General features: G+C 38.5%; 1 protein-coding gene across 1 annotated transcript in view; it reads right to left on the reverse strand.

The window, feature by feature from the left end:
* LOC136319192 (protein eyes shut homolog) overlaps nt 1-26,583 on the reverse strand; it is a 323,769-nt gene that overhangs the window by 64,354 nt on the left and 232,832 nt on the right. Inside the window, exon 5 of the mRNA XM_066252570.1 lies at nt 4,068-4,250. Within this exon, the coding sequence (XP_066108667.1) occupies nt 4,068-4,250 (183 nt within the window). The remainder of the gene's footprint in view (nt 1-4,067; nt 4,251-26,583) is intronic.

Here is a 26,583-nt window from a genome sequence, read left to right on the forward strand (position 1 = left end):
GGTAAAAATTTTGGCAGTAACAACCAGTATGCAGGTCAGAGATCGATGCTACTAAACAGTAAGAATAACACCTAACTGTGGAGCTACTACCACTGTTAAAAATAACTTGAGTTGGTCAGAGTTTCTTTTTTTTTTTTTTTTTTAATTTTAATTTTTTATTTATTCATTTTAGAGAGGAGAGGGAGAGACAGACAGAGAGAGAGAGAGAGAGAGAGAGAGAAGGGGGGAGGAGCTGGGAGCATCAACTCCCATATGTGCCTTGACCAGGCAAGCCCAGGGTTTCGAACCGGCGACCTCAGCATTACCAGGTCGACGCTTTATCCACTGTACCACCACAGGTCAGGTTGGTCAGAGTTTCTTATGTAGAATAGATAATTTCAAGTTGTCTGGTTAATATTAATCATTATATATTTTAAAGAAATATGTATTTATTTAATTACCAACTTTATGATATACAAATTGATGAATCATTCCTACATATTATATTATGGGCAACAATAATAAATATCTAATCCATCTCCATAGATGGTCTAATTTAGCTAGTCCCTAAAGTGTTTGAGAGGTTGCTCTTAAATATTAGTTGCATAAAAAGCACCCAAGGTACTTGATAAAATTCTACTATTTGACTCAAGAGAGCCTGGTATTTAGCATTTTAACAAGCACCCTACGATCATTTTGTTACTGGCGTGAAGTCCTACTTGGAAAAGCATTGCCTTAAAAAGCAGTAGTGTTACTTGCATTTTGAAGCTGGTGTTCTTTCTCCCTCAGGTGGTGCAATTCGAAATTGCATGTTTTAGATTTCTCCTTTTCACTGATTAGAAAATAAGAGTTCCACAATTCATCTACCTGTTCAGCTAGACTTATTTAACTACACTATCAACCTACAAATGCCAAATGAAGAATGAACATTTATATCCATACATACAAATAATATGACTAGAGAAAACCAGAAATTGTCACATATAGAATTCCACAATTTGAAAAGGCTGTGGCTGAAACATTGCTTACTAATTGTTATTATTATTTATTTTATTTTATGTTTGAGAATTTTGAAGCAGCCTTTAGTAGAAGAGTACTGACGAGTTATTGGGTGGCCACATTTTCATGGGTCAGGTGTTTGTGCTTTGCTTGGGTGCTCCGTCTGTGACTCGTTCAGGATTTAGAAAATATGTTTTCAAATAAGGACACTGTGTCTGTAATACTCATTTGAATTTTTTATTTGCTAGGTTTAAAATTTTTTTTACTAATTGAGAGGCTGTAACTGATAAGCATATAATGAAAGAAGGGTGTGAGGATTAAAGAGTGAGGGGTAGGAATTCTTCCTCTTCTTCTTCCCTTTGTGACTTCTGGCCGTCATTTACAGATTATCTATTAAAACCACCTGAGAAGCTTCATGCATGATATAGTGATAATTGGGACACCACTTCTACAAATGGGGAGCGATATCTAGCAAATAAAACCTGGCATAAAAGGCCCATGCCCTAAGTTTAGGGCAGGCTATCCAGGCTCAGGCCAAGGGGAGATCGACCACGGGGCTGGGAGCAGAGTGGTCACCCGGAAGTGGCATCTGAGCTGGAACCTAGTGATGGCTACTTTTTAAGTACCTTTGTTCAACCGTGTTGCCAATTTACATATCATACAATGATCTGTTCTTTAAAAAAATTTTTTGCAATGATCTGTTCTTTTTTTTGTGACACAGAAAGAGATGGAGAGAGGGACAGATAGGGACAGACAGACAGGAAGGGAGAGAGATGAGAAGCATCAATTCTTCCTTGTGGCACCTTAGTTGTTCATTGATTGCTTTCTCATATGTGCCTTGACGGGGGGGGGGGTGTACAACAGACTGAGTGACCCCTTGCTCAAGCCAGAGACCTTGGGCTTAAGCTGGTGAGCCTGCTCAAACCAGATGAGCCTGTGCTCAAGTTAGCGACCTGGGGGTCTCGAACCTGGGTCCTCTGCATCCCACTCTGACGCTCTATTCACTGCGCCACCGCCTGGTCAGGCTGCAATGATCTGTTCTTATTGTGGTTCTTTTATTCATCCTCCAGTACTGATTGCATGTCAGGCAGTGTGCTGAGTTCTGGCATATCAAGTGAGAGGGGACGACTTGGTCTGTGTCCACACGGTGCCCCCACTCTCTCAGAGCAGACAGACAAGAGACAACTATCTAAACATAGATTAAGGAATTATAAATCAACATAAGGGCTTGGAGGAAATAAATAAGAAGCTGAGGTAGAGAATAACTCGGATCAGGTGGGATAAGATCCATTTTTGTGATGGTGGCTGAGGAGGCCTCCTGGAGACAATGCAAATGGCGTGTTTATTGAGTTCAAGGCTATTTTAAGTGCTTTTCATGAGCTCTGTTAATCCTCACAACTCTACTAGAGAATGGACCATTATTATACCCATTTGACAGGTGAGGAGACTGAGGCGCAGAGACATTAAGTAACTTAACACATATTTTGTGAGTGGTGGAAACTGCATGTAAGTCTGCACTGCCAGGCCCCAGAGCCTGATGGCCACTCCCTTTCAAGGCTGAGGAAAGAGCACGCATGAGCCTCTGGACAGGGAAGCACTGGCTGACCTGGGCGCTAGAAGAAGACCTGTGGGAGGGGCTTGGGGCGGTGGGGTGGCCTGGCAGAGGTTAGAGACCGAGGCAGAGGCCCTTTGAGAACATGGTAAGGAGGTCTGGATTTTGTTCGGAGTACAGTGGATGGGCAAGCGGGTTTTAAGCAAGGCTTACACATAAGGAGATGCCTGTTAGAAAGCTGCAACTTGGAGAATGGATTGCAGGCAGGAAAGGCAGTAGGAAGATCAGGTAGGAGGAGGTCACGAGGTTTCAGCAGCTGAGATCAGAACAGATTTTGGAGGTAGAATAAATATCACTTCACGTGATGAAGTGTCACCATCCTCGCAGAGGTGGTGGGGCGCGGGCACTTTATACTTTGCTGGGGGTGTGGGCTCCTGCGTTAATATGGAAACCAATGTTCAGTGTTAGGAAAGTCGCTGAGGGAGCTGAACAAGCAGGACGTTATACCTGGGGCACAACAGAGCTACGCACGGTGGAGAGAAAGGTCTTCTTTCCAGTGAGATATGTTCATTTCATAGATGAGGACAGCACAGCTCAGAGAAGGTAAGTGATTAATTGCCTAACTAGTTAGTTGACAGCTTGGGCATAAAATGTATGTGCGTTTGCTTGATCCCACGCTTGCATAACTGGTTTCTACTTAAGACAGACAAATTTATCTTATAAGGTGATTTCCCACCAATTCTAGGGCACTGGAGTCCTTTGGTGCAGGCCGAATACAGTATTTCCCCATGTATAAGACACACATTTTTCCAAAAAATTTGGGGTCTAAAAACTGGGTGCGTCTTATACAGTGGTTATAGATTTTTTTACTTCCATTTCCCACTTTTTTGCTCTTGTTTTTACGCTCATTGTTGAAGACAGTGATTCGTGGTCAGACACAGACGAGGACAAGCTAATGGGTGGGAGTTTTGACAGTGATGAGGAGTTGTATGCATTAAAACTTGAGTTCAATAACTTTATGTAATACACTTTTTTTTCTCTCAAATTTTGGGTCCCTAAATTAAGGTGCATCTTATACACGGGGAAATATGGTACTTTCTCCATTTCTAACCCCTTTAATGTGAAACCGTTCTCTTTGATGGTAACCATTCCCATTTCACAAGACATACTAAAAGGCTGTTCCTATGGAGAATTTCCCTTCTTTCCTTATATGTGAAACAGAAAGAAACAGATGAAAGGTCAAGTCAATAAGCTCACTTCTCATGTGACTTGGTTACTTTTTCTGCCCTCATGTTTGCCTGTGGGAATTCTCGCCCTGGATCGTAAGAGGTAGCCCTGGTGTGAACAAGGTTGCAGAAAAGGTCAGGGAACTGCTGGGCATTTGGGACTACGAGGAACAAGCTCGAGGCAGAAAACAGGAGGAGGCCTGCGTCTAAGCAAATGTCTCCTTTGTCCACAGTCGATTAAAGGGCCCGTGAAGAATCTCTAGTGTGCTCCAAGGAGCCAAGCAAGTGCCGGAGGGTTCAATTAATCTTACCGTGGCCCTTCTGTCCGGTGAAAAATATTAAGTTATTTTGCAGCGCCGAGTGATTGTTTGCTAGCTGAAACTTCAAGTGGAATTCATAATCGAAGCTGATGTCTGGAATCTGTGAATAAGCCAGGAACGAAGAGTATCCGAAGGCATCCACGCCACTGAACCTGGGCTGAGTAATATTAGTAGCTGTGGAAAGACCCAAATCCAAACGTTAAAATAAACCCTGTACGTGTACTTGTAAAAGGAGGGCGATGCTTTGCTGATGCATCCGGCCTGTTAGTCTGTTTACTGTGACATCAATTATACACAAGTGTCTTCAGCATTGAGCAACTAAATGACTCAACAGGGAACTTCAAACCTAGAACCAAGGAAGTGCGGTGTTTTGAGATCCTGTGTATATCTGTTCACTCGCATACCCTTCCTACATAATGGAGAATTTACTTAAAAAGTAAAACCTTATACTGTATTTTGAAGATTAATTTTAGAAACAGAAAAGATCACTGGCAGATACAGTGTCTACCTGTCGGGAGCCGATCCACTAATGCTGGCTAACTAGGTCACAGCAGGAGAAGATCCACAACTGCTGGTTGACAAAGTCACAGCAAAAGAAGATAGAGTCACCGCAGTAAGACCAACAGCTGCGGGTTGACAAAGTCACCGCAAGGAAAGGCACAACGACACTTCCCCCTTTAATCTTTTGAATTAATCTGGCCTTATATTCCCCCCTTTTCTGGGTGTGTGCTATTATTTATGGCACAGGGATAATAGTACCGTGCTTTCCCTGTAGATTTGTAGTAATTTCTTTGGAAATGAGACAGAAGGTGTAAGTTCCACAGAAAAGCCTGTAAGCCCCTTGAACTGGGCTCATAAACATAAGAGGCTGGCCATGATATCCCTCATAAAGGGTTAAGTTTGTAGGAGAATTTCTTCTTATTAATCATGTTAGAAAGAATATAGTTAGAACTTAGCTAGTATATGAATATAGTAAATAAATAAAGTTTAACTAGACATTAGAATCTTAGGTAAAGTGTAGTGGAGTGGCCTGTTGCGTGGCCTTGGATAGGAGTGCAGCTGGCTAGTAAAGAATGTTTTGTTAAAAGACTTGTTTTGTCACTGAAGGCAGTTGCTGGGCTTTTCTCAGTAAAACATTCTCATGAGATTTTTGTATTTTCCAAGAATAGGAGAGGTATGTGGTGGGATTCATAGCAGCAATAGCAACTAATGCCTTCTGATATTATGTTGCTACTAGCTATCTTGCAGGTGCACTCTATGTATCTCTAAGTAAAAATTACTCTTTATACTATGTCAGTTTCTTAACAGCAAGCCTTTTGTAGTCTTGTGAAAAAAGAATTAGGACACTACATGAACTCAAGGCTATTTGCCTGAGCAAGCGGTGGTCCTCTGCTAGTCCTTGATGATTTCGTCTGCTATCTCTTTCTGTGCCCTTGACTCACAACAAGAGTAAAATAGAGTTATTAATTAGTACTAATCTTTTAGAAGTTTGTACCAATATTATTATTACTATTGTATAACTGTACTTTGAATAACTTACCACCTGACTTGTAGCTTATAGATATGAATTAACTGTTATCTGGAAACATGTAACCATAGTGAAACAAAATACCATGTGACTGTAACTCAGTGTGTATGCATAAAAAGTAATGTTAGACCAGCCATTGAGAGAGATGCCTGGCAGTAAATGCTAACCAGAGAATAAAGAATTCGGCTCTCTCACTCGATTTCGCTGACGCCGTCTCCTCCTGTGGGACCCCTGGATCCTCCCCCCGGGGCTGGACCCCGGCATCTACCCACGTGCTTTGTAAACCAGATTTGGCATCCAAACCCCGGCGATGGCTTAGAGAGGAATTCACAGCTCGGAACACTCTGCTTTTCTGATCCTGCCCCTTTATAATAGCTGCAGCCCTAGGTCGGTGGTAGGAAAGCCACGGAATCAAAAAGAAATTTGATCAGTTTCCACTACCATATTGTGAATGACAGGAACTTTCCTTGAAGTCAAAACATTATAGTATAAAAGAAATGTTCATTCCTATTCTGTTGAGATGTTTGTTAGATCATGAAAGCCTGGGTTTCCATTGGCCTGAAAACTGTAAGAAGACATTATAGAAACAGGCAGTGGTAAAAAAAAAAAAAACAAACCCCAGAAATTCAGGGACCAGTGTGGACAACATAGAATCGAATTGAGAGGTGCCATTGGTCAGCTAGCCTCTCTTTTGGTACTGCCTTTAATCCTGTATCCAAGTTTTTTCTTTCATTGTTCTTTCTTTTGTAAATAGTACCAACTGGCTTTCATTTCCTCATGCCAAAAGAACCCCTGGAAACAGGGAGGGGGATTTTGACCCACATGCCTGTCTGTTATGGATGGCATTATATTCCCAGATTCAAAGATGTTTTTAGGATCTGTTTTTATTGGTTAGAGGCAGCGTGATAGAGGAAAGAGGAGCTTGTCTTGATCACCTTTTATTGCTTCCTTCTCAAGAGATGCTGGCTCACCTGGGAAGTTGTAGAACTAGAATTTTTACAAGACTTAAGAAATATCCTCATTCTGGTACCTAACACTTAAAACAAAAGAGTTTGTAATGTTTGGCTATAATTGTTTATACAGCAAATCATTGTGCTAGCCTGGGAAAAAGGATTCTAGTTACCAGAGGCTTTTATTGCTGTTGGTTTCATATAACTATTCAAATAGGGTAATTGTGTGGAATAAGTTGAATACTTCCTTTTAATATTTAATATTTAATTAAAATCTTATCAGTTAATTTTTTGGGATGTGTGGCCTAAGATAATTTTTTTTTTCCTCAAAATTCACCAAAATCTGAAGTGGAATTTTGAGACCTGTCACCTTTTATATTTCTTTTTTTATCTGATGAAGTTATTTATGGTTTGTGCTCCCAAGATAATGAGACTCTTCCCATCAGGTATTCCACTTTCAGCAGTTCAGGGAAATGAAATGTACTGCAATCGAAACAAAATAAAAATACTGACAGTGTTTTAATGTTGACATTAAAAACAGTGGAAATAGAATTCACTAAAATTTAATACTAAAATAGAGGAGTGACTGAAAACATTTCTTCCTGTGAATAATTTACAGCTGAGTTGACTTAAAGGTTTAGTACATTTAGATTATGTCAACAGCTACGTCCTGTGTATTTCATCGTCAGACCCTGTGCTAGAGGCTGGTGACACAAAGATAGTAAAGCATGATCCTTGCCCTCAAGGAACTAGTGTGTGGTCAGTAAATTCATTCAGCAGAACTGGACCAAAAATTAAGGCATGGCTTATGAGCAGCAATTCACCTGACAGACAAAAGACAAATCCTTTCAGAGAGGAGGAACAGCACGCTCTAAGGGGCATAGGCCAAAACAGTGTGTCGTATGCTCAGGAGGTGACCAAGACGAGCTATTGCAGTGTTTTCCAACTGCTGGTCTGAAGACTGGTACTGGTCCACCAGACATTTCATGCTGGTCTGTGAAAGAGTTAACCACCCTGATGGAAGATTAGAGACCTAAAGATCTCAGACGAATTCACTTATGCTCAGGGTGATTTCTGCCTTAGTGGTTCCTGAAATAATTCTCCTATTTTCACCTGTCCCCAAGTGTAAAGGGGTTAAAAACGGCCGAGCTACTGGGATGTGGGAAGAAGACATGGGAAGCGCTCAGAGGGCAGAACCTCCTTCCCTCGCTCTGCAGCAGGGATGCCCGGAAGCCGCTGGCTGGCATGGGACACGAGCAGTAACAGCTCGCAGTGACGCAGGGGAGGTCACCGGAGTCACCAGCCCAGGCTTGATTCCGGGTTTCCTCACTTCTTAGGTAAACTCGGGCAAGTTCACTTTGTTGGTTTCATCTCTTCAGCTGTGAAATGAGGATGGCAAGAGTTCCTGAGTCTTTGTGAAGAATGAGAAAAATGTGTGGCAGAAAAAAACAAACCCCAGGCAGGCGGACCTCTGGCACCAGCCCGCAATTCTGTACCATTTCCCCAGTCAAGTCCCTTCCCAGTCCTTAAGGCAACCACTCCATACTTCCTCTTTTCTCCTGTAACATCTAATGCCCACATCCTTTCTCTCTCAAATAATGATCTTGCTTCTTATGTCACTAAGAAAGAGAAACGCTAAGAGTAGAGTTACCCTGTTCTTCCCCCATCAGATCCTTCCACCCTCAAATTTTCCATTTCGATCCTTATGCTCTGCCTTCCCTCTGGTTACCTGCCTGGGATGGATCCGCCCCTCGTTTATTCCGGGTCCTCACTTCTGCGATTCTTTCCTATTTCCCAGCAGCCACCAAAACCTTCTTTACTGAATCACCCCCTTTAACATCATATATGTTAAAATATCTTCATCTGGACAAAACTTGCTTTGCTCAACTCCACATTCCTCTCTAAAGCCACTCCTTGGTTCTGTGATCATCATCATTTATATATATATATATATATATATATATATATATATTTTATATACCATATATATATATATATGGTAACTTCTGAAGACTATCTGTAGTGACTCAATTGGTTGCCATCCTTTTACTCTTAAAATTTTTTTATTTTTATTTTATTTATTCATTTTTAGAGAGGAGAGAGAGAGGAGAGAGACAGAGAAAGAGAAGGAGGGAGGAGCTGGAAGCATCAACTCCCATATGTGCCTTGACCAGGCAAGCCCGGGGTTTCAAACCGGCGACCTCAGCATTTCCAGGTCAACGCTTTATCCACTGCGCCACCACAGGTCAGGCCTTTTCTTTTACTCTTGATTTCTTTTCAATCAGGTTATCTTCTCTATCTTTCCTTTGAAGTGTCTTATGTTAAGGTCACCAGTGACCATTATCTTTCTGCCTGGCCGGTGGTGGTGCAATGACTGAAGCATCAACCTGGGATGCTGAAGTCCCAAGTTTGAACCCAAGGTCACGGGCTTGAGCGTGGGATTATCCACATGACCCCAAGGTTGCTGGCACACACGAGAAGCAGTCAACGAACAACTAAAGTGAGGCACCTACTAGTTGATACTGCTCATCTCTCTCTCTAAAACAAACAAACAGATAAATGAAAGGTCACCAGTGACCAGCATTCTAAATTCAGTGCCATTCTCTTCTTCAATGAGACATCTTCTTCAGTCAATGTCTCAGAAGCAGTGGAGAGGGTTGGTTATTTCTTGGCTCTTGAAACACTTTCTTCTCTTGGTTTCCATAGTACTGCACTCTCCTTGTATTCCTACTTCAAACCGCTCCTCCCCGATCTTCTCTACAACTGTCTTCACCCCACGTCACTCTCTATTTCATCATTCAAACAACCATCTACAGGTGGAAGACTCCTGAGTAGTTGTTTTTATCCTTGATTTCTTTCCAGAGTTTCAGAGTTCCAGATTCATAAACCCAACTACCAACTACCAACTAGATATTTGACATACATTTGTGTATCCGATAACAATCTGCAACTGAGCATACACAAGACAGAACTGTTTATTCTCATATCTTTATAAGCTCCCTTCCCAACCCATCCTTTTCCTACTCTCCTAACCATATCTCTTCCTCAGTCTTTCCTGTCTTTGTTCAGAGCAAAAAACTAGTCGTCATCCTTAAATTATATTTTTCTCTGCTACTTCAATCAGTTCACTAGCAAATCCTGCTAATCTCATCTTCAAAATAGATCCTGAATCCCAATAACTTCTCACCACCTCCATTAATGCCACCAAAGTTCAGTGCCCTATTCTCTCTAGGTCAGACTACCATATTTTCTTCTTAACTGATCTCTTTTGCCACTTTGTCCCTTACAGTCTCTTTTCCATATTACAGCAATGAAGTCTTTTAAACATTAATTGCATATTAAAACTCCTCCAGTGGTTTCCCTTGAATTTTGAAATAATAATAATATAAAAACTCCTTAGCAAAGTCTAAAGCCCTTACTCTCCCTTATTTTATACCTATTTCTTCTTGCTCATTATGTTCCAAACATACTAACTTCTTTGGGTTCTCAAACAAGCCAACATACTGCCAGCTCAGGGCTTCTGCTCCTTTAGTTTCCAATGCCTGAAACATATTCTTCCCAAAAGATGCATGGCCAGCTTCCTCACTTCCTTCAAAAGTCTGCTCAAGCGTCTCCTCTTCACAGGAGTCTTCCCTGGCCACCCTGTTAAACTATTCATCTCCTTTTACCTCCATCATTTTTTTAGCTCTTAAATCTGCTTTTGCTTACTGCAGCTTAATTACATTATATGTTATTTATTGTCTCTCTCCCTAATTAGATTGTAGGTCCCATCAGGACAGAGAATTTTTCATAATCTCCAGGATGAGCAACAACGGGGGGCTCGTGTGGGTATGGGATATGTATCCATCAAGTAGTAGGGTGGATGCATGTAAAGGGATTACTTAACATAGAGTTGAAAAGATAGTAACATATATATTTATGTTATTTTTCTGCCATTATTCTTTTTGTAGTATCTTAACTGTTCTTATGTGAGTAAGGGAAAAACTGAAGCTATTGAATGAAGATGGGAAACAGAATTTCTACACCATTACCATACTAATCATTGCCCATCTGTTTTTCTTTTTTTGCATTTTTCTAGTCATCTTCTCTCTCTCTCTTTCTCTCTCTCTCTCTTTCTTTTCTTTTCTTTCTTTCTTTTTTTTTTTTTTGCGCACGCGTGCGTGTGAGAGAGGGACAAACAGGAACAAACAGGAAGGGAAAAAGATGAGAAGTATCAATATATAGTTGTGGCACCTTAGTGGTTCCTTGATTGCTTTCTCATATGTGTCTTGACTGGGGGGCTCCAGCCAAGCCAGTGACCCTTTGCTTAAGCTAATGACCTTGGGCTTCAAGCCAATGTCCTTTGGGCTCAAGGCAAATGAGCCTGTGCTCAAACAGGTTTCGAACATGGGTCCTCAGAGTCCCAGAGTGAAGCTCTATCCACTGTGCCACTGCCTGGTCAGGTTCTAGTCATTTGCTTCTAAATAGCAAAATGTTTTTGGATTATGAAAATATGTTAGCATTTTAAATCTTTAAATGTGGGCAAAAATTTAGACAATTTATTACATACTAATAATGAAAATCAGGGCAGAGACCCCCTAACTTGACAAATCAGTGTTCTTCATAATTAAATTATATAAATACAATTAAACTTTTATTAGTTTTATCTTATAAACATTGTTTTCTTTTTAATATCTGATATAAATCTTTGTAACATGTAAGCTAACAGCACTAAGTATGTTTCTTGGGGCAATTAATAGTTTTTGACAGAAATTTTTGGCTTTTACATGACAAATATTTGTATGATTACTTACAATCTTGTTTAAAATTTTACAACATGGACTTTTAAAAAATTCTTAAGTTTATTAAAGAATTCTTGAAAATGTATAGTATTTTTAGGATATATTGTCTTGTCTCAATCTATTAAAAAAAACAACAACAGCCCAGACCCTGGTTAGAGCATCGTCCTGAACCATCAAGGTTGTGCGTCTGATGCCCGGTCAGAGCACATAGGGAAGTGACCAATGAGTGCACAACGAAGTGAAACAACAAATGAATGCCTCTCTCTTTCTCTTCCTTCCTCACTTTGTTTCTCTAAAATCAATCAATCAATAATAAAGAAAATAAAGCCCTTGCTCTATTTTTTATATTATTAGAAAAGACAAAAAACTTCCAGAATTTCTCTGCCTCTTTTTATTGCTTAAGCTGGTTTGGTTTTGCTTACTTTACTTGTAACCCAAATCATCCCAATTTATAGATTAGAAAAAGAGCTACAGACTGTGAGAGGGAACCACTTCCAATGAATGTGTTTAAAATATATATGCAAGTATCTATCATCTATCTATCATCAATCATCTATATCATCTATCTGATCTATCCATCTATCTATCTATCTTATCTATCCATCTATCTGTCTATCATCTATTTATCATCTATCTATCTATCTATCATCTATCTATCTATCTATCTTATGGGTTTATTTTCAATTTATAAATAAAATCAAATTGAAGGAAGAAAAAAGACTGTGGCTGATTTTAACTTGGATTCTGTTTGCTATTTAGGTTGCGGTATAGAATCCCCACATAGTGGACACCAGGGAGCGCTGAGCTAGTGAAAATGCTATTCAGTTCTTTCTCCTCTAGTCTGTATTTTAATGAAGCAAGCAGATGGTAAATGGTTTCCCCTCTGGAAACTGCTGATTTTGAAGACTCCAGTAAGCCCGTTTTGCAAACACGGTGTTCAGCAACATATAGTACTTCAAAATATACATTTAACTTTGTCAGGAAAATGACTTTACCCTTAGGCAGATGGATAAAGTTGCAAAAATACAGGACCACTGCTTTCCTCCCCAGTTTTCTTTTGTAAATTTGAGTATAAACAACGTTTTCTCTCTTAGTTCTTAACTTCTTAGTAAGATAGCAATAGATTTGGCTCAATATCCTGCACAAATGCAATTAGGTTATAAAACCATGCGCACAATCATTGTGGTTTCTATTTCTGTTGCTGAACAAGCTCCTGGTGGGGTGTGCTTCCACACTGCTCAGCATTATCATTTTCAAATAAAAAGTAGTAACCTACAAATGTGATTTTCATTTAAAGAAACAGAAATATAAGTCTCTTCTGAGATGTTACTAATAGTAACAGGTGATGGTAGTCTGTACAGAAAACATACACTTACCTATTCTTTTTGAACAAGGATGTTACTCATTACACGAATAAAACCAAGTTCTCTATTAAAATGAACATATAACATTTATTTCAGCCACAGGTAAAAGCATGAAATAAGTATCATTGATTGATTGCCAATTCCTGCTGATACTAAATCATTCAAATGTTCTATGCAGACATATAATTCCTACCATTCTGACTTCTCCATCTGTCAGAGAAAAGCTAAGAACAAACAGAATTTTACATAAGTTATGAAAATGTACAGCATCGTTCTTCCTAGCCACAAAGGAAAAGATCAGAATTCTAAGTTGCACATTCTTTTTGGATGCATAATTCTTAGAAATTAGTGCCATCTTCTGGCTTCTGAAAGTACTGCTTTAAATTTAAACCAGATACTGGTAGGATTTTTATAGTACTATGAAACGTCAAAAAGGCAAAGAAAGTCCCTAACACATACGAGACACATTTTAATGTCTGCAGTACAGTCTATGGCATAAACTTTAGGGATGGTACCCTCTGCATATCAGGACGATGCTCTCTCCAACTGAGCTTTCCAGCCAGGGCCGGAATGGTACACCCTCTATCAATCACATTCCCCAACTGTGAAGTTTATACTGCATTAAATACGCTTTGTAGTTTATTGTGATAAAATCCCCACATATTACACACATGTAATATTCCAGAACTCAGGTGTTTGGAGCACTTTTCTCAGTCCTAACTCATGAGCTTCTTTATGCCTGTGCATTTCTGGTTAAGAAATTAAGAAATAACAAGGTTGGAGTGGGTCATCATTCAACTTCAGCGGAGATATTTTTTAGCTTTTTAATCTATTATTTTTAAGCTGTGGATTTATAAATATACTTTTATATAATTTATTGTTTTATAAAAACAATAACAATTATAACACCTAATATGTTCCAGTTGCTAGGTACAACATCTGAATTATTTTATTTCTTATACCACCCCAATGAGACATTTTTATTTTTATTTTTATTTCTGAGAGAGAGAGGAGAAAGAAGAGAGAAAAAGAGAGAAACAGACAGACTAAGAAGAAGGGGGAGAACTGAGAAGAATCAATGTGTAGGTGCAGCACTTTAGTTGTTCATCGATTGCTTCTTATATGTGCCTTGACCAGGGGCTCCAGCTGAGCCAGTGACCCCTTGCTCAAGCCAGCGACCTTAGGCTCAAGCCAGCAACCTTAGGCTTAAAGACAGAGACCTAGGGGTTTTAAACCTGGGACCTCAGTGTCCCAGGTTTACTCTCTACCCACTGCACCACCACCTGGTCAGGCAAGACACACTTATTTTTATATTCTTATCTTACAGATGAAGAAACTGAGGGTCAAAGAGGTTAAATCACAGAGCTAAGAAATGACAGAGTCAGAATTTAAATCCAGGCTCATTCGATTCCAAAGCCTTTGTTAATGATGGTAGGGATATTCATGACATTGGCACATTAAAATAATATAAAACATGGGTAGATGTTTTACATTATTAAAGTTTGTACTCCTCACAAATTAATTTTATATATTTTATTCTATCCCTACTGCCCCTGCCTGCCCAATCCTGGGCCACAGATTCATGAAAATTGATAGGACTCATATTTCTTCTTTCATATTCCATCTTTTTTTTTTTTTTTTTTGTATTTTTCTGAAGCTGGAAACAGGAAGAGACAGTCAGACAGACTCCCGCATGCGCCCGACCGGGATCCACCCGGCACGCCCACCAGGGGCGAAGCTCTGCCCACCAGGGGGCGATGCTCTGCCCCTCCGGGGCGTCGCTCTGCCGCGACCAGAGCCACTCTAGCGCCTGGGGCAGAGGCCAAGGAGCCATCCCCAGCACCCCGGGCCATCTTTGCTCCAATGGAGCCTTGGCTGTGGGAGGGGAAGAGAGAGACAGAGAGGAAGGAGGGGAGGGGGGTGGAGAAGCAAATGGACACTTCTCCTATGTGCCCTGGCTGGGAATCGAACCCAGGTCCCCTGCACGCCAGGCCGAGGCTCTACCACTGAGCCAACCGGCCAGGGCCATATTCCATCTTTCCTATTTAATTGAAATGTAAACTTACTGTCTTATAATCCAAAAACTTAATTGTATTCAATAAATATATACCAGTGAATTTACCAACAGATAGATTTTAATAAGAGGTTAATTATTTTTCAGTTATGTGAAGAATATGAACAAAAAATAGTGGTTAAAAAAATCATCATGCCTGACCAGGCGGTGGCGCAGTGGATAGAGCGTTGGACTGGGATGCCGAGGACCCAGGTTTGAGACCCCGAGGTCGCCAGCTTGAGCAGAGCTCATCTGGCTTGAGCAAATAAAAAATGCTCACCAGCTTAGACCCAAGGTTGCTGGCTCAAGCAAGGGGTTACTCGGTCTGCTGAAGGCCTGCGGTCAAGGCACATATGAGAAAGCAATCAGTGAACAACTAAGGTGTCGCAACGAAAAACTGATGATTGATGCTTCTCATCTCTCTCTGTTCCTGGCTGTCTGTCCCTATCTATCCCTCTCTCTGACTCTGTCTCTCTCTGTCCCTGTAAAATTAAAAAAAAAAAAAATTATCATGTCTTTAAGCGTTTCTAAGTGTTTGAATATTTGGAAACTCTCACGCACACACACATACATATATACTTGGGATAATTAACTATAATTTTCATTTTGTGTTTTTGGTATGGCGTGGAAACAGTTTGGGAAAAGCGAAAAATTAAAAAGGACTCAAAATAGTAAATCTTATTTGTCAAAGAGCAACATTTTGTGAGAGAAAAAGGAAAGAAATTTTTACTAGAGATACTGAGGGGGGACAACTATGTTTCTAAGACATCTTTTGTTTAGCTCAGGGGGAGTCAACCTTTTTATACCTACTGCCCACTTTTGTATCTCTGTTAGTAGTAAAATTTTCTAACTGCCCACCAGTTCCACAGTAATGGTGATTTATAAAGTAGGGCAGTAACTTTATTTTATAAAATTTATAAAGCAGAGTTACAGCAAGTTAAAGCATATTATAATAATAATTACTTACCAAGTACTTTATGTCAGATTTTTGCTAAGTTTGGCAGAATAAATCTTTATAAAACAACTTACTATAGTTAAATCTATCTTTTTATTTATACTTTGGTTGCTCTGCTACCGCCCACCATGAAAGCTGGAATGCCCACTAGTGGGCGGTAGGGACCAGGTTGACTACCACTGGTTTAGCTGTTCGAGTGCTGAGAAAACATACTGCAAAATACTAACTCATTTTTGGGCTCAACACTTGATTTTTTAAAATGCATATAATAAAGGGAAGATTTTAGGTTCATAAATATGGCATGAGAGGTTATTCTAAGTCATAGCATTAATAAAACAAAGAAAAATCATCAACCATAACTTAGGAGGTTTAAAATTCATATTGGAGTATTGTTTTTGAATGGAACAGATCTTGTTATATATATAATATCCCCAAGACTTCATGTACCAAATGGTGAGCAGGTGCCTAATTCAAATGATGATATAAACAAAACCACAAAACATGCCTAGAAGATTAAGAGTTAGAGATACAGTATGCACACAATAATCAGGAAATATAATGAAATAAAATATTTTATTTGCTCTAACATGAAATACCTGGAATAAAACTTCATTTAGTAGGTTTCTCGATTTCAGGCAACAGTAACCAACTCGGGCTATCTAGTGTAGGAAAGGAATTGTGGGCAGGTGGATGGACTACCTCATAGAATCAGCGGGAAGGTTGGAGAACCAGTGGGAGAAATAGGCAGGAATAAAAGAATCTAGGCGGCTCGGACATCGCCAAATTCACATTGTGTGAACAGGATTGTTAGGATAGCCACTGACATCTCTAAAACTGGGGACAGCCATACGGCCATTGCAGTTACAAATAATTTCTAAATATCACTCTGTGGATAATTTCCCTAGCACTTAAATCTTGGGGAGAGCATCTCACTGGCTTACTCTAAGTCATAGATGTGCACACAAATAGAAAAATACTGTGTAGTCAAAGCCAGAAATACAACACAATACCCCACAGCTGTCTGTCACAGACTTTTGGTTGCCCAGTGTCACTGTGTATCCTTTTCCTAGTACTTGTATTTTCAAATCAAAACTTGCTTTTGAGACAAAGGAGCCAAGGATATACAATGGAGAAAGTACAGTTTCTTTGACAAATGTTGGGAAAACTAAACAGCCACATGCAAAAGAATGAAACTGGGGACCCCTACCCTACAGTGCACATAAAAATCAACTTGAAATGGGTTAAATATAAAACTGAACATAAGGCTGAAAGCATAAAGCTCCTGGAAGAAAATGTAGGCAGTAAGCTCCTTGACATTGGTCTTGGGGATGATTTTTGGGAATTGATACAAAAGCAAAGGCAACAAAAGCAAAAATGAACAAGTGGGACTAAAACTAAAAGTGCTGCAGAGCAAAGGAAATAATCAACAAAATGAATAAACACCTAGCAAATGGGAAAAATATTTGCAAATCATATATGTGATAAGGGATTATTATCCAAAATACACAAAGAAATCATACATCTTAATAGCAAAACAAAACAAAACAACAACAAAAAAACCCAAACAATCAGTTTAAAAATAGGCAGGGGATTTTAATAGACATTTTTCCAGAGAGGACATATAGATGGCCGACAGGTACATGAAAATATGCTCAACATCACTGATCATCAGGGAAACAAACCACAACGAGCTATCACCTGACACCTGTTAGAATGGCTGTTATCACAAACACAAGAAATAACAGGTGATGGCGAGGACGTGGAGAAAAGGGACCGCTTGTGCACTGTTGGTGGGAATGCAGACTGGTGCAGCCACTGTGGAAAATAACATTATGGAGGTTCCTCAAAAAATTAAAAGTAGAACTACCATATGATCCAGAGATTCCACTTTCAAGTATTTATCCCAAGGTGCTATCTCAAAAGATATATACGCTCCCATGTTCACTGCATCATTATTTACAAAAGCCAAGATATGGAAACAACTTAAATATCCATGGATGAACGGATAAAAGAACTGTGAGACACACACACACACACACACACACACACACACACACACGAATATTTTCAGGAATTAAAAGGTAAATCTTGTCATTTGTGACAACCTGGATGAACCTTGAAGACATTACGCTAAGTGGAATAAGTCTGCTAGAGAAAGACAAATACTGTATGATCTCACTTCCATGTGGAATCTAAAACAAAACAATGGGACTGTTGCAGGGTGTCTGGTATGCGGTTTTCTCTTGGGTGCCCAAAGCTTCAGGAGTGGAGCTTAGGCACAGAGAGGGAAACTTGAGTGGGTCTGTAAGGGCCATCACGAGAGAGACTGCCCTTCTGCCTCCTTGGTTTCTGAGTCTGTGTAACGTGGCTCTACAAGATCTAGTCCTGTGACTCCGTTGTGGTTAAAAAGCACGTAGGGCCTCTTTCATGATAACATTACGACCTGGAAGGCAGCCCAGGTGGTGTTGTCACAGTCTGCTGCCGTTCTACAAGGCCAATAGCTTCTGTGTGATGGGTTTCATAATAAGACCAGTACCTGGTGTTGCCTTGTTTCTCTCTCTGTAACGTCTGTCTGTTGACTAGAAGTAATATTTTGCAGGAGGCCATGATGGTTCGTCCTGTGCTTAGTTCATCAGTCGAAGTGCTAGAAGACACGTGACTGGCAGAGTGAGTAGTAATAAGGACAGTAGGCCAGATTGTTGCTATTACTATGATGTAATCGACCTGCTAGGGAGTCAGAAGGGCCCCCTATCAGGGGTCAGGGTTGTTTGTAGCTCTGGGAAACAAGGATTCAGAAGTGGCATTGTGACTTTTCCTCCCAGGGACCTGCATGGACTCAGATTCGTCTACCACAGCCGTTTCCACTGGCTGTCAGATTCCATTCTAAAGTCCTCTAACAATTCATACTTCTTCTATTTAAAAACATGTGTCGTAGTTTTCTCACCTTCTTTCCTGTAATTGGTGTGATTGCTTTTTCTAGTTTTTGACAGTCTGATGAGAATAATTGACTAGATGTGATTTTAATTACATTTCTGTGATTACTAGTGAGTTGGAGCACCTTTTGCTTACTGGCTATCTGCACTCTTCAGTGAAATATCTGTTAATATCCTTTATTCATATTTCTTTTGACTTCATCATTATTTTGACAGTTCTTAAAAGTTCTTTAAATATTACATTAATCCTTTGTCACATTGCGAATAGTTCCTCCAAATCTGTAGTTTTCCTGATGACTTTAGGCATGTTATCTTTTGCAACTCAAAAGTTTATTTTTTAATATTATTCAAGTATTTAATTTTATAGCTCCAGAATTTTCTGTCTTGTTTAAGAACTTTTCTTTTGTACTTAGTTTGTGTACATAGTTTTCAACATTTGCTTCTAAGATACTTGCTGATTTATATTTTAATCTTTAATAATTCTGGATTTTATTTTAGTACATAATGTAAGAGAGGCCCAACTTCATTGTCCTCCATTTGGAGAATAAGTTGTTCCAGCTCTATGTATTACATAAAACATACTCTGAAATTGTATAAAACAGAAATTTTTTCATCAGTTGCGTTCTCATATATGTTAAAATCTTTTGTTGTGTTCTCTCTGTGTCATACTGACCTATTTCTATCGTACTATGTCTGTACTACCTTTAAAATGGTGACCGTGGTTTAATGTAAGTTCTGATATCTGGCAAGGCAAGTTCCTCTTTGCATTTCTTTTTAAAAAATATTTTTACTGAATATTAATGAATTGCTATAATGTATTATTCTACTTTATTCTTTTTTATTTTTAATAAATTTTTATTAATGGTAATGGGATGACATTAATAAATCAGGGTACATATATTCAAAGAAAACATGTCTAGGTTATTTTGTCATTAAATTATGTTGCATACCCCTCGCCCAAAGTCAGATTGTCCTCCGCCACCCTCTATCTAGTTCTCTGTGCCCCTCCCCCTCCCCCTAACTCTCTCCCTCCCTCCCTCCCATATCCTCCCTCCCCCCACCCCTGGTAACCACCACACTCTTGTCCATGTTTCTTAGTCTCGTTTTTATGTTCCACCAATGTATGGAATCATGTAGTTCTTTGTTTTTTTCTGATTTACTTATTTCACTCCTTATAATGTTATCAAGATCCCACCATTTTGCTGTAAATGATCTGATGTCATCATTTCTTATGGCTGAGTAGTATTCCATAGTGTATATGTGCCACATCTTCTTTATCCAGTCTTCTATTGAAGGGCTTTTTGGCTGTTTCCATGTCTTGGCCACTGTGAACAGTGCTGCAATGAACATGGGGCTACATGTGTCTTTACGTATCAATGTTTCTGAGGTTTTGGGGTATATACCCAGTAGAGGGATTGCTGGGTCATAAGGTAGTTCTATTTGCAGTTTTTTGAGGAACCACCATACTTTCCTCCATAATGGTTGTACTACTTTACAGTCCCACCAACAGTGAATGAGGGTTCCTTTTTCTCCACAGCCTCTCCAACATTTGCTATTATCCGTCTTGTTGATAATAGCTAATCTAACAGGGGTGAGGTGGTATCTCATTGTAGTTTTGATTTGCATTTCTCTAATAACTAATGAAGCTGAGCACCTTTTCATATATCTCTTGGCCATTTGTATTTCTTCCTGGGAGAAGTGTCTGTTCATGTCCTCTTCCCATTTTTTTATTGGATTGTTTGTTTGTTTGTTGTTGAGTTTTATGAGTTCTTTGTATATTTTGGATATTAGGCCCTTATCTGAGCTGTCGTTTGAAAATATCAGTTCCCATTTAGTTGGCTGTCTGTTTATTTTGATATCAGTTTCTCTTGCTGAGCAAAAACTTTTTATTTTGATGTAGTCCCATTCATTTATCTTTGCCTTCACTTCTCTTGCCATTGGAGTCAAGTTCATAAAATGTTCTTTAAAACCCAGGTCCATGATTTTAGTACCTATGTCTTCTTCTATGTACTTTATTGTTTCAGATCTTATATTTAGGTCTTTGATCCATTTTGAATTGATTTTAGTACACGGGGACAGGCTGTAGTCGAGTTTCATTCTTTTGCATGTGGCTTTCCAGTTTTCCCAACACCATTTGTTGAAGAGGCTTTCTTTTCTCCATTGTGTGTTGTTGGCCCCTTTATCAAAGATTATTTGACCATATATATGTGGTTTTATTTCTGGGTTTTCTATTCTGTTCCATTGGTCTGAGTGTCTATTTTTCTGCCAATACCATGCTGTTTTGATTGTCGTGGCCCTATAATATAGTTTAAAGTCAGGTATTGTAATGCCCCCAGCTTCATTCTTTTTCCTTAGGATTGTTTTGGCTATTTGGGGTTTTTTATAGTTCCATATAAATCTGATGATTTTTTGTTCCATTTCTTTAAAAAATCTCATAGGGATTTTGATGGGAATTGCATTAAATTTGTATATTGCTTTGGGTAATATGGCCATTTTGATTATATTTATTCTTCCTATCCAAGAACAAGGAATATTTTTCCATCTCATTGTATCTTTTTCGATTTCCCTTAACAATGCTTTGTAATTTTCATTATATAGGTCCTTTACATTCTTTGTTATGTTTATTCCTAGGTATTTTATTTTTTTTGTTGCAATCGTGAAGGGGATTATTTTTTTGAGTTCGTTTTCTAATATTTCATTGTTGGCATATAGAAAGGCTATGGACTTTTGTATGTTAATTTTGTATCCTGCGACCTTACTGTATTGGTTTATTGTTTCTAATAATCTTTTTGTGGAGTCCTTCGGGTTTTCGATGTATAGGATCATATCATCAGCAAAAGGTGATACCTTTACTTCTTCTTTTCCAATATGGATGCCTTTTATTTCTTTGTCTTGTCTGATTGCTCTGGCCAGAACTTCTAGCACCACGTTAAATAAGAGTGGAGAGAGTGGACAACCCTGTCTTGTTCCTGATTTAAGGTAGAAAGTCCTCAGTTTTATGCTGTTTAATATGATGTTGGCTGATGGTTTATCATATATGGCCTTTATCATGTTGAGATATTTTCCTTCTATACCCATTTTGTTGAGAGTCTTAAACATAAAATTATGTTGTATTTTATCAAAAGCCTTTTCTGCATCTATTGATAAGATCATGTGGTTTTTGTTCTTTGTTTTGTTGATATGGTGTATTACGTTAACCGTTTTGCGTATGTTGAACCATCCTTGAGATTCTGGGATGAATCCCACTTGATCATGATGTATTATTTTTTTAATATGTTGTTGTATTCGGTTTGCCAGTATTTTGTTTAGTATTTTAGCATCTGTATTCATTAGAGATATTGGTCTGTAGTTTTCTTTCTTTGTGCCATCCTTGCCAGGTTTTGGTATGAGGGTTCTGTTGGCCTCATAAAATGTGTTTGGAAGTATTGCTTCTTCTTTAATTTTTTGGAAGACTTTGAGTAGAATAGTAACCAAGTCTTCTTTGAATGTTTGATAGAATTCACTAGTATAACCGTCTGGGCCTGGACTTTTATTTTTGGGGAGGTTTTTAATAGTTTTTTCTATTTCCTCCCTGCTGATTGGTCTGTTTAGGCTTTCTGCTTCTTCATGACTCAGTCTAGGAAGGTTGTACTGTTCTAGGAATTTATCCATTTCTTCTAGATTGTTGTATTTGGTGGCATATAATTTTTCATAGTATTCTACAATAATTCTTTGTATATCTATGATGTCTGTGGTGATCTCTCCTCTTTCATTTTGGATTTTATTTATTTGAGTCCTGTGCCTTTTTTTCTTGGTGAGTCTTGCCAAGGGTTTGTCAATTTTGTTGATCTTTTCAAAGAACCAGCTCCTTGTTTTATTGATTTTTTCTATAGTTTTTCTGTTCTCTATTTCATTTATTTCTGCTCTGATTTTTATTATCTCCTTTCTTCGGCTGGTTTTGGGTTGTCTTTGTTCTTCTTTTTCTAGTTCCTTAAGGTGTGAAGTTAAGTGGTTTACTTCGGCTCTCTCTTGTTTGTTCATATAGGCCTGAAGTGATATGAACTTTCCTCTTATTACTGCTTTTGCTGCATCCCAGAGATTCTGATATGTCGTATTTTCATTTTCATTTGTCTGTATATATCTTTTGATCTCTGCGCTTATTTCTTCTTTGACCCATTCATTTTTTAGAAGTATGTTGTTTAGTTTCCACATTTTTGTGGGTTTTTCCCCCTTTTTTTTGCAGTTGAATTTTAGTTTCACAGCTTTATGATCAGAAAATATGCTTGGTACAATTTCAATTTTTCTAAATTTGCTGATATTGTCTTTGTGGCCCAACATATGGTCAATTCTTGAGAATGTTCCATGTACACTAGAGAAAAATGTATACTCTGTCGCTTTGGGATGAAGTGTCCTGTAGATGTCTATCATATCCAGGTGTTCTAGTATTTTGTTTAAGGCCACTATATCTTTATTGATTCTCTGTTTGGATGACCGATCTAGAGCCGTCAGCGGTGTATTGAGGTCTCCAAGTATGATTGTATTTTTGTTAGTTTTTGTTTTAAGGTCAATAAGTAGCTATCTTATATATTTTGGTGCTCCTTGGTTTGGTGCATATATATTAAGGATTGTTATGTCTTCTTGATTCAACTTCCCCTTAATCATTATGAAATGACCATTTTTTGTCTCTGAGTACTTTTTCTGTCTTGTAGTCAGCATTATTAGATATGAGTATTGCTACGCCTGCTTTTTTTTGGGTGTTGTTTGCTTGGAGTATTGTTTTCCAGCCTTTCACTTTGAATTTGTTTTTATCCTTGTTGCTTAGATGTGTTTCTTGTAGGCAGCATATAGTTGGATTTTCTTTTTTAATCCATTCTGCTACTCTGTGTCTTTTTATTGGTAAATTTAATCCATTTACATTTAGTGTAATTATTGACACTTGTGGGTTCCCTACTGCCATTTTATAAATTGCTTTCTGTTAGTTTTGTATCTTGTTTGATTCTTCTCTTTTGTTTTTCTATCATTTGTTTTTGTTTGTTTGTGTTCCATACTTCTTTCCTCTGTTGCTACCTTTTTTAAGTCAAGTGTTTTTGTGGTGGTTTTTTCAAGGGTGGTTACCATTAAGTAATGAAAAGGGTACCTACCATATTCATTGTAGTACCCTATCTTATGAGTATTTCTGCACTTCATTGTCCTTTGCTACTGTTAATCTCCATCCTCTCCCCCCTTTTTTTCCTTTGTTGTCACAGTTTAAGTTTGGTTTTATTGTGTTCTTGGTGGAGCTGTTACTTGTGGTGTTGTTTTCTTTTGTTCTTTGAATCTGGTTGGAAAACCCCCGTTAGTATTTCCTGGAGTGGGGGCTTTCTGCTGATAAATTCTCTCATCTTTTCTGTATTTGTGAATGTTTTTATATCTCCTTCATACTTGAAGGATAGCTTTGATGGGTATAGTATTCTTGGCTGAAAGTTCCTCTCTTTCAGGGCTTTAAATATTGGGGTCCACTCTCTTCTAGCTTGTAGAGTTTCTGCTGAGAAATCTGATGATAATTTAATAGGCCTTCCTTTATATGTTGTACTCTTCTTTTCCCTGGCTGCCTTGAGAATTTTTTCTTTGTCATTGGTTTGTGTCATCTTTATTATGATGTGCCTTGGAGTGGGTTTGTTGGGGTTAAGAAAACTCGGTGTTCTGTTTGCTTCTTGAATTTGAGGCTTTAGTTTTTTCCACAGGCTTGGGAAGTTCTTGTCTATTATTTGTTTGAGTATATTCTCCATTCCATTTTCTTTCTCTTCTCCCTCTGATATACCTATTATTCTTATGTTATTCTTTCTGATGGAGTCAGACAATTCCTGTAGGACTTTCTCGTTTTTTATTATTTTTGAGTCTCTTTCTTCTCTCTGTTGTGCCTCAAGTTGTTTGTCTTCTATTTCACTAATCCTATCTTCAATCTGGGCTGTTCTGTTAGCTAAGCTTGTTACCTCGTTTTTCAGCTCGTGAATTGAGTTTTTTATTTCTGTTTGATTTGTTTTTATAGTTTCAATTTCCTTGGTAATATATTCTTTGTGTTCATTGAGTTGTTTTCTGATCTCCCTAAATTGCCTTTCTGTGTTTTCTTGTATATCTCTGAGTATTTTTAAGATTTCTATTTTAAATTCTCTGTCATTTAGCTCCAAGGCTTCCAATATGTTAAGTCTTTTCTCCATAGATTTTTCCACATCTATTTGTGTTACCATCTTTCTTTTGTATCCATAATATTTGATTTCCTCTTTCTTATTGGCATCTGAGGGTGGTCTTGTTGATAGCACTAATTAGAATTAATAAAGAGTAAAAAGTAAAAAAAAAAAAAGGTAACACACCCCACAAAAAAAAAAAAGTAATAATTTATTATTTCCCCCTTTTTTCTTTCTTCTCTTTCCCTCTTCTCCCCTCCTCAGGGAAATATCGTGATGACCTGTGAATTATATTATGCTAAATGGAACAAAAACTGCCTATAATGGAGGGCCTGATTTGGGGTGAAGAGTTCAAGGGGCAAAAAAAAGGAGTAGGGACCTACTAAATGAAAAAAAAAAAGAAAAAAAAAGGAAGAAAATCTTAGACAATCATAAGATGATTTGCTTGTAAGTGATGGTCGACTAAGAGATATAATAAGAGGAATAAGAGGGAACCAGAAAAAAGGAGAAAAAAAAAGAATAATAAAGAAGAAAAAAATAAAAATAATAAGTAAAAATCTGTTGTATTAAGTGGAGCGAAGACTAAATACAATGGAGACCTTGGGTTGGGAGGAATGCTAGTGAGTTAAAAAGCAATGTAAAAAGTACCCAAAATGCCACAAAAACAAACAAACAAACAAACAAACAAAAAACAAAAACAAAAGCGAAAAAGAAAAATAAAACCAAAAAAAAAACCTTGAGTCCCAAATTAACTAATTTGTTCGTGATTGAGGATTAAATGGGAGGAAAAGTAAAACGAGAAAAGAAAAAACGAATAGAAAGGAAAAAATAAGAAAAAGAGAAAAACTAAGGAAGAAAAAAAAGGGAAGAGAAAAGAACAAAATAAAGCAAAACAAAAAAAAAACAAAAGAGGAGAGAGTGAGAGTTAAGTGTTTTGGAGTATAACCTTAAAGGAGGGTGAGGATGAAGAAGAGAAATAAAATGTAACACTCATGGGTAGTGTAGTTCAAGAAAAGGGAAGCATAAGATGGGCAGAGAATAGAAGGACCGAGGTGTAGGAAATAGAAATAATAATAATAAAGGCAATAAGATAGAAGAAACAAACAACAACAACAAAAAAATTAGTGGAACAAGTTGTAAAGTCTGTGGATTTTTCTTGATTTTGAGAGGTTAACTTCTTCCTTTTCCTTTTCTCTCCCTCTTCCTGGTCAGTGACTCTGTACCCCAGGCTCTGCCCCTGTGTCACACTTAGGTAGGGATTTGCAGATGATGGGATTCTATGGCAATGTCATATAATTGGCTTTAGTCGTGCTGGTAGTCAAGGCTTGTTGGCGTTTGCAGGGTCCAACGATGAGAGAGTTTGCTTTCCTGGAGTCTCTCTCCTAGTCCCCCCTTCCTGAATTAGCAGCCTGGTGATCCAGCTATAAGGCTGCAACTGCTTCTGCCTGGGGAGTAAGAGGCTCAAAGAGCTGGGAAATCCCCACTCTATCCCCACTCAGCGCAAGGCTTTGGGAAAGGCTCTGGCAGTCAGAGCCTCCAGTGTAATCAGGCGGGGGTGGGAGTTAATTGTTGTCAAGGTGACTGTTCAGTGCCTAGCATTCAGTTGGACCACTCAACCCAGGCTTTCCACACTTTGTAGCCTGTTTTGGCTGGGAAGAAGAGGCACTAGTCTCTGCTTGCGACTAGTGTAGTATAGATCTTATTATCTGCCAAGTCCTTCTTGTTAGTGTTTATCCCTGAATATGGAGGCTCTATCAATCAGAAGTTGCCCCCGCCCCTTTAGCGAGAGGCACTAAAAAA

The sequence above is a fragment of the Saccopteryx bilineata genome, chromosome 1, assembly GCF_036850765.1.
Source record: "Saccopteryx bilineata isolate mSacBil1 chromosome 1, mSacBil1_pri_phased_curated, whole genome shotgun sequence".
Lineage (NCBI taxonomy): Eukaryota > Metazoa > Chordata > Mammalia > Chiroptera > Emballonuridae > Saccopteryx > Saccopteryx bilineata.